Genomic DNA, 13,527 nt, shown 5'->3' with positions numbered 1-13,527 from the left:
TTGCAGTCTATGCACAGTAAAATACTGATCTTGAGTCACCGTGGTAGATCTATGATATTATGGTATTAGTACGGTACAATCATGTTGTTGGTTGACAGCATGTAACAATGGTATTGCATGTAATACTATTTCCGGTATACATGTATGCTAGGCCCTGGCGGATAATGCCGGCAGAATTTCGAGCAGAATATGGGTTATTTTGGAAAAAGGAGCAGAATGAGCAGAATTCGGCAGAAAAGTGCAGAAGAAGGAGCAGATACTCTGCAGAACCAGCTCAGTGACGAAGTGCGGAGAGGGCTGCTGGCGACTATTTACGCTCCATTTGCATTGTGTTCACAAGCACGTGAATTAACTGGTACATGGTCCTTTTTGATACCTTTCAGGACTTATGGCCGCATTTGATAATGTCGCGTCGTCCGATAATGCTGGCAGAATTTCGAGCAGAATATTGGTTATTTTAGAAAAGGAGCAGAATGAGCAGAATTCGGCAGAAAAGTGCAGAAGAAGGAGCAGATACTCTGCAGAACCAGCTGCGAAGTGCGGAGAGGGCTGCTGGCGCCTATCTAAGTTACGGCTCCATTGTGTTCACAAGCACGTGAGAATCCAGCAGAATACGAGCAGAATGGGCAGAATACCGGCAGAATACGAGCAGAGAATGGCGAGGAGAAAACGCTACTTTTCCGAGCATTATCCGCCAGGGCCTAAATTGTATGCTGTGTTTGGTGCCTGGCCGTTCTCATACTTGCCAAATGCAATGCCAACCCAGCCAAAGCAAACCCCTTAGTCACACACCCAGTTTCCCTTAAAATTTTCTCCCATTTCCCTTATTTTCCTGGGTGTCGCCAATTTCTCTTTTTTTGGGCAATGTTTGATTATTTTTGCGTATTTTTCCGCACATTTTTGGCAATTTTGTTCTATCTTTATATTCATTTCTAACCCATTGCTCATTGGGGGACCAAAACCTGAGTTTCTTGATTGTCGGATCGCCCATACATGTGTGATTCTGTGAAATGCAGGGCCGCATGTGCCCTTGTCACACCACAAAACAATCTTTTTATGAACACTCCTGGTTCAGTGCCAATACCGGTAGTTTTTCGATCAAAGACAAAAAGCCCCGGTATGCCGGTAGCGACCGTAGTTTCCCGGTATAATACCAGGAAAACCGGTATGGTTGGCTAGTATGCGTTCTTCGGCGCTCCGTTCTTCAAGGAAAGGTTTGCTCCCCACACTGGAGCTCGCGCTATTCCGCCGAGTCGCCGACTTGACTTTTTCGTTCTTTACTTCGCCAACTAACAATGCCATGACCAGATGACGCATGAGTCCTGTCAAGAGTACATAACATGTTGGTACTGTGCAGTACTCACTAGTACTAGTACTAGTAGTAGTAGCAAGAGTACATGAAAACCTTTTCATGTACTCTTGGTAGTAGGTGTACTGTCGCGTACTGTACCCCTCCCCAGGTCCCCATGGAGATAGTAACCTGGTTGCAAGATATGGCGCGACGGCCACACACTGACACAGGTACAGCTGCAGTGCAGGCACACTAGTCACTACCTAGGCCTATAATCGTATGGCTATGGCCAAAATCTCTTCGCAGATACTGAGATAGTGATCATGCATGGTGATGCTTCGAACGAAACCCAGCATGTGCATCACATCAGACTGACTTTAGTTTAGTCCAGACTGAGAGTGAGACAGTGAGATCATGAGAGTCTGAGGCCAGTGAGACTGTCTTCAAGGTCTTTGACTGAATTATTTTTTTAGTCGTCTTGCAGCCGACCGTCGGCGCGATGGCTCGCCTTCGGTACTACCGTGTGGAGGCTGCCGCAGTTACACGACAGAACAGTGCTGAACTCTGTCCATATCCGCAGCAGCAGGGTTGAGTTGCCATGTAGCGGACCGCCGCAAGCCGAGACAGCGAGAACGAGAGTTATTGTTTAGCTAGCTCAGTGGGAGACGCTGGATAGTTTGTACATACTGTGTACAACTCACAACTGAACACGCGAACTTTCTTTGGCGGAATCTCCGACTGGGGCCTCTGTGAAACGCAGCCATGGAGAATCCCCTCAGTAGATCGACTGCGCCTAGTAGTATGGTCAGTAGCACTAACAACAGCAGCAGCAGTCTGAAAAACACGTTTGCCGACCGTCCTGATCAACCGGGCAAGAAGTCCACAACTAGTAGGCGTGCGAATGGCAGCAGCTTACGAATCGAAACGCGGCCATCTAACAAGTCTAGCGACTCTGTTCCTCAGTCTCGAAGTGTCCTTTCACGAAAACAGGCCTGCAAGAGCATGGCGACACGACGAAGTGGAGCGAGCACTGCAGCGAACAGTGCCAGTACGACTGCTACCATGGTCATGTCCAGCAGAATACGACAGAATGAAGCTGGCAGCAAGAGGCAGCAGTACGAGGACTTGGAGAGACAGTTTCTAGAGCGCGTTAGGCAAGCACAGGTTGCTGAGGATGCCAACAAGATGGGTCGTGGTCAACGACTGGGAGCGACTGCCGATACCACGCAGATGCATGTGTCCACTTCATCGGGTCATATTCGTCGGGATGCCTGGGAGTCGTTTGGATTTGAGCGACAGTTACACCTTGCAAACATGGTGAGCCATAGCGGAAGTGTGACTGAAGGGCAACCTACTGCTCACTTGAAAGATATTCGACTGTTGAGAACCGATGGCGATGCCGACACGAAGGCTGAAACAGATGGCCCAAATGTATCTTTCGACCCCCATCAAAACCATGCATATCAATGGAGGTCCCGTTATCTCGCCCGGCGAAGATTTGTGCAAGCCGCGTGGAAGGTGATTTTCCGCCTGAGGGCAGATCGCGTTATTGCGCAGCTACTGGGATCAGTGGAGCAAGAAGACCAACTTGCAAGAGGCGACCGCGTGGAAGAGTTTGGCAATGCCGATGCGGACATGCTTTCCGACGCCATTGCATCCATGTCTCGGAGAATATCAACCGAGCAGTCTCTCCATGTTGCCGAGTTCACTCTTCAAGAATGTGCCACTGGGTCTGAGAGTGCTCCCCTGGCAATTGCCCCCAGCTCTGATGCACCGCTGGTGTGGCATTCGTTGCAGGGCGGCTTTGAAGATCTACCGCCTGCTCTGTGTCCTAGCTTTGATAGCCTATATGAACATGTTATAGATCATATAGTGCCGTTGGAGCTTGACCTATTCTCTGGATTCTCCAGACCAGCTATAGGCAAGAGTCCAGCGATGGGCAAGAGTGATTTTTCACCAGACACCGTTCTGCTGGAAAAGACAAGCGCCGGAGATAGCAACGCTGCCACAGGTGAACATGCAAGTGGGTGTGAGTTGCTTCGTATGCCTGCAGCCTTCACACAGTCTCTCCAGATGCCCTCCCTGTATGCGTTCGACCCAGCTGGCCCCGAGCACCAGAAATTCTCTGCGCCGATGCCGTTCACAGAGCTGGACCCAGCCTACGAGCTGTTACACCCTGTTCGGCGGCTGAAGACCTCGGTAACTGATGACATTGACCGCCTGCTGAAGTTCCAGCACGAGACCGTGTGTGGTCTGACGATAACAGGGTGCACGCCGCCACTCAGTGCCGTCAGTCTGCCCAGGTACTCAGCTCGCTTTCACAGTGACCTTTTCCCGGCGCCACTTGAAGAGCAGCATGGCCTGTCGGCTGAGGATGCTGAAGTGCTTGACTGCACGGACACCGTGTTTGATTCAGGAACAGTACCCATACAGGAACAGATTGAACTGGAGCAAGTACATGTCATTCCATCATGTGTGTTGGAGCCGGATGAGGAACATTCACTGCTAGTCAGCTCAGCACATCAGCTTCCGGCCGCAGCGAAGCGCGAGGACATTGAGCGAGCGTTGATGAAGCAGTTCACAGAGGGCAGCAACCGCATCGGGACCGGCATTGAGAAGCGACTGGCGGAGCATGCAGCTACAGCGCGTACTTGCTCAGCAAGTTCTCTACTCTAGACCGACACCCGGCTGTATACAATGTTGGTCTTGATCCGTCTCTAGACTCTAGGTGGATTGCACTACCTGCTGCTGAAATGCTATTGTGTGAGTACTGATTTGTTGACATAGTATTATAGAATGTGTGAGTACCAATACGGTGTCTGTATCTTGATAGACTTGATTGTTGACGGCACTGAACTACTGCCATTGTGTTCCGGCATGATTTTTTCGCGGCATTGATCTGATGAAAACAACCATCACCATCATCATCATCATCATCATCTTGCCTCGCATGTGTAATAGGTGTAATGCGTGAACATGTGATCCACTCGTGAATGTGTGGCTACACAGATAGGCCAGTTGCCTAGTGTCGGAAGTTCATGCATGAGAGGTGCCATGAACAGTGTGCAGCTGACTGAGCCTCAGTTGCCATTGGTCGTGCAACCTCTTCGACGTATGCATCATGCCATGTACATACCAAGAGTCCCACGGCGCAGTTTTTGGTTTCGGTCTTAGTGACTCACCTTTGCTGCATCTCGCATGGTTCACATGGTCATTTTACCGTATCACTATCAAGAAGGCAATTTCGTCTGCGCATTGCTGCTTAGAAAGAAGTGGTGAGCACACATGCTCTTTCCCTGGGCACTACAATTCCCTGGGCACTACAAATTCACAACTCAGTTCACTTTACTGTATATTCATAATCGGCAAATTGCCATCATCATCAGGATGTAATATACTTGTCAAACCACTGGCATCCCTCCATACAAGGTACAATGAATGAGGCATGCCCAAATGCAATATGCACTGTGTTACAAAACTGTCGATGATACAGTGAACTGAGTTGTGAATTTGCAGTGTCCATGGAAAGAGCATGTGTGCTCACCATTTCTCTTTGAGTTATGAAGCTGCAGGACGCCTCACCCATATTGCGTACATTGCCGCTTGTCGTACAAAAGGTGTAAACGCTTGTGAATTTCCCGTTTCCCTTACAATTGTAGTTATCCGGTGATTTATCACTGAACCTATACGGTATGATGCGTTTTCTATGATTCATGATGACCTAAACAAACAAAATTCGCCGTGGGATCGGTTTTATGCGGCATACGGTACTTCAAAGCAGATGCGGAGCTGCACACTCTGGTTTATGTACTCTTGCTTCTACCAAGAGTACATGAAACCCAGATTGTGCAGCTAGCTTCCGACTTTTCTGCATGGGTATCTATCAAGGTGAAATTCCGGGATTACTTCATATTTTGTGCAGATCTGAGGCGGGAAGTGGCGTACTAGTATTATACTGCGTACAACTGAGTTGATGTTGCGCATGAAGAAACATGCTTGACTGCTGCAAGTACGCACTACATCATTTTAAAAGGATGTAATCCCGGAATTTCACCGTGATGGCAACCCATCAGAGCTGCACAGTCTGGGTTTCATGTACTCTTATTCTACTATTTTGGCTTGTGAGCAACACTGGCTCACACTCAATCACTGCTTTTCACAAAGAATCCTGATGATGGTTATTTTTTTGACCGAAATGTTGAATTGAAATTTTTTTCTGAAATGAATTTGTGAAAAGCAGTGATTGTGTGAGTCAGTGTTGCTCACAAGCCAAATTTTACTTATGAAGCTGCGTGATGCGTCCTACAAGATTTCTTATACTACTGCCAAGAGTAAATAAGCCTATTATATGCTGCTACTGCTAGTACGTGTACCTGCTTCGCAGTAAAACCAAAAGTACACGCAACTCCAAATACATGTAATGTAAAAGGACACGTTTGAAGAAGTTGGCCACTTGCAACGCGTGCATGGAGCTAACGTTAGCTTATTGCAAGATAGCGATGAAAAGTATGAATGCCGCAGACATCACCACGCAACATGACCATTTTGTTAGAGGTTTGAAAATTGTGTGTTTCCAGAATATTTCAAGCTCCGATCATCAGTGGAAACACGGAACTACAGTAAAGTGATCAAGGGAAAAAAACAAAGGTTAAAAATCCAAATAATTAAATTTCAAACCTCTAACAAATTGTCATGTTGTAGTTGGTGATGCATTCACACTTTCCATACTTTTATCTCCACGTAGATTATTAATTTTATTGCAAGATATTCATGCATACCTTTTCACGTTCAGCCAAGACATACTAGAGCACAAGTACAGAAAATCGAATGTTATCGTCAAACGCAGTGTAACCAACCACAATGGGAATTAGTCAAACTATTATTTTGTCTCATTCACAAAAAGACTACATGGAAGGCTCAAGCAATTGACAATGGAGCAGCTGCAATGTCAATTAAATATTGCGTGCAGGTGAGAAAAAAGCTGTATAAAATACCAAAAAGGAGAAGATGTGTGGACGTTGACGCAAAAAGAAGAAAGAAATCTACTTCGCCAGAGCACAACTCAGCAATTCTAACCACTACGTGCATATATACACAGGTCAACCAGCAACACAACAAACCTGAGTTCAAAAAAAGGCAAGGAATGCTGAAGAAGGAAGACCCTTTGAAGAGAGAGAGAGAGAGAGAGAGAGAGAGAGAGACACACACACACACACACACACACACACACACACACACACACACACACACACACACACACACACACACACACACACACACACACACACACACACACACACACACACACACACACACACACACACACACACACACACACAGGGCAACAAGAAAGAGAACAGCTCAGCGGAGATCAGCTCAACAAAAGTTTCATGCAACACATGGGGAAGTTTTTGTGGAAATATAAAATATGACTTTTTTATGCGGAGAAATCCACTCCAGAGGTTGAAGTAATTTTCAGGTGAATTATTAGTATACTCTGCGGGTGTACGCCACAGATGTGTGTACCGAGTTTGCGCGTGTATGCACACACAAACTGTGCCGAAATAAAGTCTGGAATAAAAATGACTAGATTGCTCAAGATGGCCACAGCAAAAAAAAAGAAAAGGACCAGTATGACAGGATAATAGCATGAGTGACAATTTGAAAGAAATCTAATAAAAACCGAAGAAACAAAAATGATATTGAGCGACGGTGCTCAAGTGGGAAGAGTGCTGTCTGCTGCTACCTGCCGGCCAGAAGACTGGACTGTTCAGACTTTCTGTCAAACACAAGAGTGACATCGTCCTCGTCTTCCGTCACACACTCTCCTGCATGGCTGTGTTGTTGATCATACACAGCCCGGTGGTCGCCGTTGGCACGCTGAAGACACACATGACAATAACACATGCACATCATACACACAGGTCAATAGTCCACAACCCGGTCAGCTTTACAGAAGCATTTCATTTTGTCCCAGCAAACTACTATGTCTTTTTAGATAAACATATTTTACTACACGGAAGCTGTAACATGCAAGATGTGGAAGCATTGAAAACACAATCAATCAGAATACATCTACACGGATATACATTAGGCATGGAAGTTGTCCAGACGCATACATCATCATATTGATAGGAACAGAGAGCAGGTACCCCCCGTGAAGAATGACACAGTGAGTGGAGCAGTAGAGCTGAACCATGGCAATACCGTACCGGTGCACGAAAGGACGCCGCAAGATAGTCAGGCGCTATCGTCGGAGATCGGGCTGGCGATTTGCTTCCCGACGTCCTCCCGTTGCCTAGTCCCTGTTGATCCTCCACGATGCAGAGCTCTTTGCCTTCCTCATCTGTGTTGGGGTGCTGTACATAGGGCTTGTACCGAGGGTCAAAACTGCATGGACAGCAAAATACAGTAAAATACAGTAAAATACAGTAGACTGCACTTGGCAATGAGCAAGCAAGCTGCTGTAAAGGGACATACGTTTGAAAAAAAAAGAAAAAAGAGCGACACACCGAAACGGCCATGAGCCGAACAAACGGACACAAGTCAGTCATGATGCGTGTGTGTGCAGTTGGGAGGTCTTGAACCCGTCCTGAAGAGCAGATACTCATACATGCAATGCATCTGGGCAACATTTCTCAAAACATTGTGCGTGTGTGTGTGTGCGCGCCTGTGTGTGTGTGTGTGTGTGTGTGTGTGTGTGTGTGTGTGTGTGTGTGCCTGTGTGTGCCTGTGTGTGTGTGTGTATGTATGTATGTATGTATGTGTGTGTGTGTGTGTGTGTGTGTGTGTGTGTGCGCCTGTGTGTGTGTGTGTGTGTGTGTGTGTGTGTGTGTGTGTGTGTGTGTGTGTGTGTGTGTGTGCCTGTGTGTGTGTATGTGTGTATGTGTGTGTGTGTATGTGTGTGTGTGTGTGTGTGTGTACTCATGTTCAGCTTGAACACTACCACCCACCTGCGACGGATATCCGAGATAACATCAGTCGGATTTAGCGTGTCAGTGAAGTTTTTCACGATTTTCTCTTTTTGTCTAAGTCCTCCCGCGGACGGGGCTCGAGTTGGAAGCTTCGGCTGCACAAAACACATTACAGTAGATGTAGATGCCGTCAAACTATTATGTTACCAGTTGCATTGTTGATGAGGATGAGAAAACCGAAAAGACACTCAAGTATGCCAAGCAGCCCGCATGCCCTGCCGTGCGAATAGCGCAGCCAGAAACCTGGTAGCTGCGTCCGCGCCACCAGCCCGCTGTGCTGCTGGCGACAAGTACTGGACAAAACATACAAGCACTGTCTTCAGCGCTACAGTGCAATGCAAATGCTGCAGAAGGGCAAGGCCAATGGAACAAATACCAAGCCTGATACCCAACATACTATGCTGGCCAAACAACAACAACAACAACAACAACAACAACAACAACAACAACAACAACAACAACAACAACAACAACAACAACGTGAGAATAAAGAATTCAAACATCAGCAGCACACTGGCCATACCTCTCCGGACTGGCAGTACGGCGTGACAGGAAATGACCTGTGAAGCATCAAGGCAGCTATTGCCATCTCCATGCAGATGAGAAAGTTCTGTATACCCTTGGCAAAAGCACCATTGCCGTGCCGTCCAAACATGTTAAAGTATTGTGCAACGGAAAGGAAAACACCTGTACAGCAAACACACAGAGCAAAATATGAACAAATGGACAAAGCGACAATGTCACCTCTTTGAAGACTCATCACAGTCATACTACACATTGGATAACCATTCCCAAACATGATAGTGGAAAACAAGCGTGAACTTGCAAGCTGCAGAAAGCAGCCCATTGTGATATTGCTTACATACATGTGCGTATACACTGTGATTGCTCTCCAATCTGAAGGCCAATTTTGAAAATCGATAACATGGGTCACACGTCATGCATCATTTTCTGATAGCAGGGTGAATGAAAAGGAACTACAGTCCATTCATCGGAAACAGTCCCGTTAGCTTTTGAAAGTCCGATTTGGGCCGAATTGACGATCAAAAACCCATTTTAAATCTCAAAAATCTGGGTTTGGGATCTGCTTCTCCACACACTTTGCCATGGCATACCTGTCCCAATTTTGTAAAACTAACTTGGCTGAATTTCTATCTCCCTGTTCTTGGACTTTTCTGGGCTCAAATGTGGCAAGGAGTAATTGCACGGGTGCAGGATGTACTGTTGTTGTCACGATATCTACCACTATGTGCGGGAGACACCAAAAAGTTAAGGTGCCAGTTTCCAATGAATGGACTGTTGTAGACAACAAGGTCAAGTGGCTTTAGGACTACTCACCTTGCCAAAAGGAGAGGAAAATGATAAATTTGACAGTAATGAACTTCAAGACAGGGTCGTATGGCTTCAGGAGATCACGAGTGGCATAGTAGAATAGAATGAGGGCATAGAGTGCCAGGGAAATGGAAAAATTATACACTATAGTCTGATAGAGATATCCTTTGGACGGTCTGCAAGAAAACAAAGCGAGAAAAGCAAGCACGTAGTTAATTGTGGCTTAAAATATAGAATGTTGGCAAATAGCACAGAGATTACAATTACGAAGCACAAGCAGAATCCTTTTAGCTTGAAGTAAATTGCTACCGTAAATTAAATTCACATAATATTATATGCCATCCCGTAGAACTATTGTTGATGTACCTTTCTTTTTCTCACATCAATGTACTGTACCAGTTTTATCTTCCTACTATCTCTTCTCCTTTGTGACCACGGCTGGCAAACACCCACATCTATTTAGGATCGTCGCAAACGTTTTGTCGTCGTCCCTGAAACAAACATCGTTCATTTCATACTCGATCCCCTCGCCACCGTCCGAAATGAATGCGGCTTGCTATGCTGAGCGACGAAAATCGCATGCATATGCACAGTGTCGGTTGACCTGCGATTTTGGCTCGCACTCCCTCCCCCAAATGAATGATGTGCGTTTCAGGGGCGACCAAAAACTTTTGTGAGGACCCCTTATATCGGCCCCTGCCATTGGACGGTGAGTACCTAAATAAATTCAGCAGCTAGTCCAGATGGAGGCAACACCATGCCATTTGGGTACTTACTCCCAGTTGCCTTCGCTATACTTGTTGTCCGCTTTGAGAATAATAGTGATGATGGCCACAATGGGTTTCACAAAACAGAACTGCAAAGTTGCCTAAAGAACAAGAACATCACAGGCAAACAGTAGACAGATAATGCGTTATACATAAGGATTGAATGATTCCCCAACAGTCCCAGACCCCGAAGTCCCATAGATTTTCGATGAATACATTATTCGCACATGTACCGTATTTTTCCGGTTGTAAGTCGACCTTTTACGACTAAAAATAGAAGGAGAAAGGGTGGGGGTCGACTTACAACCGGGATTCGACTTATAACCGGGAACTATCAGAATCTTACAAAAAATGACCTGCCCTGCATGCATGAGTGAGTGCACCATGTGTACACATGTTTGCCAGTTTATTGGCCTTTTTCAAGGATTGGGACGTTATACCCTCCAATAAGGAATGTTTACATGATTTGTTGATGTGTTAGTAGCAGGGAGTGGTTGGTAGTGCTTCGTTGGGTGAAAACGTTAAAACGCAGAATTGAGACCTCCGGATACGGGGGTCGACCTATAACCGGGGTCGACTTACAACCGGTAAAATACGGTACTCTGCTAAGATGCACACATTGCGTATGACATTCTGCCAAGCCTGGCCCTTGAAGAGCTGGTCTCGCATGCCACACACTGAACGTGCTGTCAGACTCTAACCACCAGGGCACTGAACACTGAATACACCACTAAAGCTTGGGAACCGGAACAAATGTATGTACTTTTGTAGTACCGAATCTCCAGACAGCTAGCTGGGCTCCACTGTGTTGACACACATCTTTTCAACTGCAACCTAGTGATGTGCCTTTGCTTAGTGTACAGTATCATTCTATTATATAGGGGTGAATTGAATATTCTAAGTCGAAAAGAATCGAATATTTTCTAAACGAATCGAATATTGAATATTAGATTTACGTTCGGGCCTGATTGGAAATTTTTATTTCCATTGCTATCAGGTTCGGCCTCATTCCCTCTGTGCTGCGCTGACGAGTCCACAAAGGACGAAACAGTTCTGTCCGCAGATTGAGAATATTAGATTTAAAAAATCCTACAGAGTTTGGCTATTCTCCGATCGCTGTAGACCAGGAAGACAGGTAATCCTTGCAAGTCGTATGGTCCCCTTTCCCAACATACCGACCACAGCGCTCTACTGAGTACTATAGTGTACTCCAGGTGTGACTTGCACGCGGGTTATGCTCTCGCATTCCAAACTTTCAAATGCACACAGACCTGGTACCTGTCTGTTAAAGTACTTGGCACATGCAAAAATGTCGAAAACCAAAATATTAATTCGAAGTACTGTAAACCGCCCAATATTCGCGTCATTAAATTTTCGCGATTTCTCAGAGCCAGTGAGTTTACATTGGCAAATTTTCGCGGAACACTGTGGGCACACTAACCTGCTTGCAGAATCTCAAGAAGCCACTGCTGTAGCGCATGGATGACAAGCAACATGTGCCCGTCCACCAGTTACCCCTGTGCAACACACACGCATACACAGAACACGACAAATCAGCGCACAGCATGTGAAGTTGTGCATGGCACCCACTGAGGAAAGGCACTCACATCACTCACGCATCCGTCGCAACAGCAAAAGGACACCCAAAATAACAGTGCTGCACAAGCGACTTGCGTTCAGCCTGCTGAGCAATGAGGCAATGTGCTGAGTAGCATGGTGTATGGTGGATCTATAGTGCACTAACCTGACGGGTAATCCATCGATAAACGAAAGGATTTTCCTATCACCACCTAGATATTCAAAGCACAACGTCAGGAAGTTGTAGATGACGAAGGCTGGACACACAAACAGGAAAAAAAGAGATTGCTGAGTCACAGAAATCACCAGTATGCATGCATTACAAGCAATACCAGCTGAAATTCAGTGAACACAGGAGCAAAGAAAATACAAGTGTCCAAAGTGAACATCAAAGATTTCTATGATATCAGTTACTGTACAACTAGGGATGAAGCAGCTAATAGTGAATTTAAAAATGTTCAAATCCTTTCAGTTTAACACCAGTTCAAGAATACTCAAATAGGAAACGTCAAATGAGGGCTGTCTCAACCCGTGGCAGCAGTATCTCATCAATAGCAGGGGTGAGCCAGGACTCCTACGAGGATGTCTCAGGATTTTCAAAAATGCATCTCTAGTGTACGTAGAGTGGTCCAATATAGACCCTATGCCGGTTAGTACTAGTTGTACAGATCCACGAAATCCCGTAGAATCCCGTAGACCCGGTTGGGTGTTCATTGTGTGCTATGCATGTGCATTTGACCTCTTAGCCTCATAATTTATGGGCAAGAATCGCTTTTCCAGCTTCTTCACTTTGGTTAGAACTAATGACTAGCTACATCTTTGTCAGAAAAAGGATTTCGTATGAAATTCCTTCAGGGCCCATTTCTTAGTGGAAATAGGAGAAAACACAATAGGGTCCTGCACATTCAACACCCAACCGGGTCTACGGGATTTCGTGGATCTGTACAACTTGTACTAACCGGCATAAGCCTTATTCATTCATCCCTTGACTTGGTGTTCGGCAGTTTGTGAAATATGCTGTTCGTTCTATGACCAGTAAAACCAGCCGTTATTCAGCAGAAAGAGTCTGCTTCCAAGCAACTTCACACACAGTGATCAAGGGAAGGAACATGGAAATGGCCTAAGGAGACAAATGCCACCTCTCTCTCTCTCTCTCTCTCTCTCTCTCTCTCTCTCTCTCTCTCTCTCTCTCTCTCTCTCTCTCTCTCTCTCTCTCTCTCTCTCTCACTCACCTTCATAGCAATCCCGGACCGTGTCAAAGTAGATGTAATCATTATAAGAGAGAAGGCTCAGCCATGAAGCCAATCCATAGATAGGTACAATAAAGAGGATGCGCACGATGTAGCGTTGCTCATTAGGCTGGTTGTAGTTACGTAGGTGTGATACAATCTGTTCAACACACATCATCAGACGGATGAGATAGAGAGAGAGAGAACGAAAGAGAGAGAGAGAGAGAGAGAGAGAGAGAGAGAGAGAGAGAGAGAGAGAGAGAGAGAGAGAGAGAGAGAGTTGATTAGTTAGTGAGCTGAGGTCAAATTACTAGGCGTACCTTGGTCTGCTGTTACAAACAGACAAGATGAGCCAT

General features: G+C 45.9%; 1 protein-coding gene across 1 annotated transcript; it reads right to left on the bottom strand.

The window, feature by feature from the left end:
• Window positions 1-6,105: 6,105 nt before the first annotated feature.
• On the bottom strand, window positions 6,106-13,212 carry LOC135805689 (transmembrane protein 184A-like). Its single transcript, XM_065319774.1, has 9 exons — window positions 13,175-13,212; window positions 12,109-12,199; window positions 11,806-11,881; window positions 10,374-10,465; window positions 9,604-9,773; window positions 8,789-8,952; window positions 8,245-8,360; window positions 7,504-7,681; window positions 6,106-7,171 (listed from the first exon to the last, which is right to left on the bottom strand). The coding sequence occupies exons 3-9, from the start codon at window positions 11,842-11,844 to the stop codon at window positions 7,034-7,036; spliced, it is 897 nt and encodes a 298-aa protein (XP_065175846.1). The 5' UTR covers window positions 11,845-11,881; window positions 12,109-12,199; window positions 13,175-13,212; the 3' UTR covers window positions 6,106-7,033.
• Window positions 13,213-13,527: the final 315 nt, after the last annotated feature.

The sequence above is a fragment of the Sycon ciliatum genome, chromosome 1 (genome assembly GCF_964019385.1).
Source record: "Sycon ciliatum chromosome 1, ocSycCili1.1, whole genome shotgun sequence".
NCBI classification, from domain to species: domain Eukaryota; kingdom Metazoa; phylum Porifera; class Calcarea; order Leucosolenida; family Sycettidae; genus Sycon; species Sycon ciliatum.
This window is presented reverse-complemented; position numbering and strand designations above follow the sequence as displayed.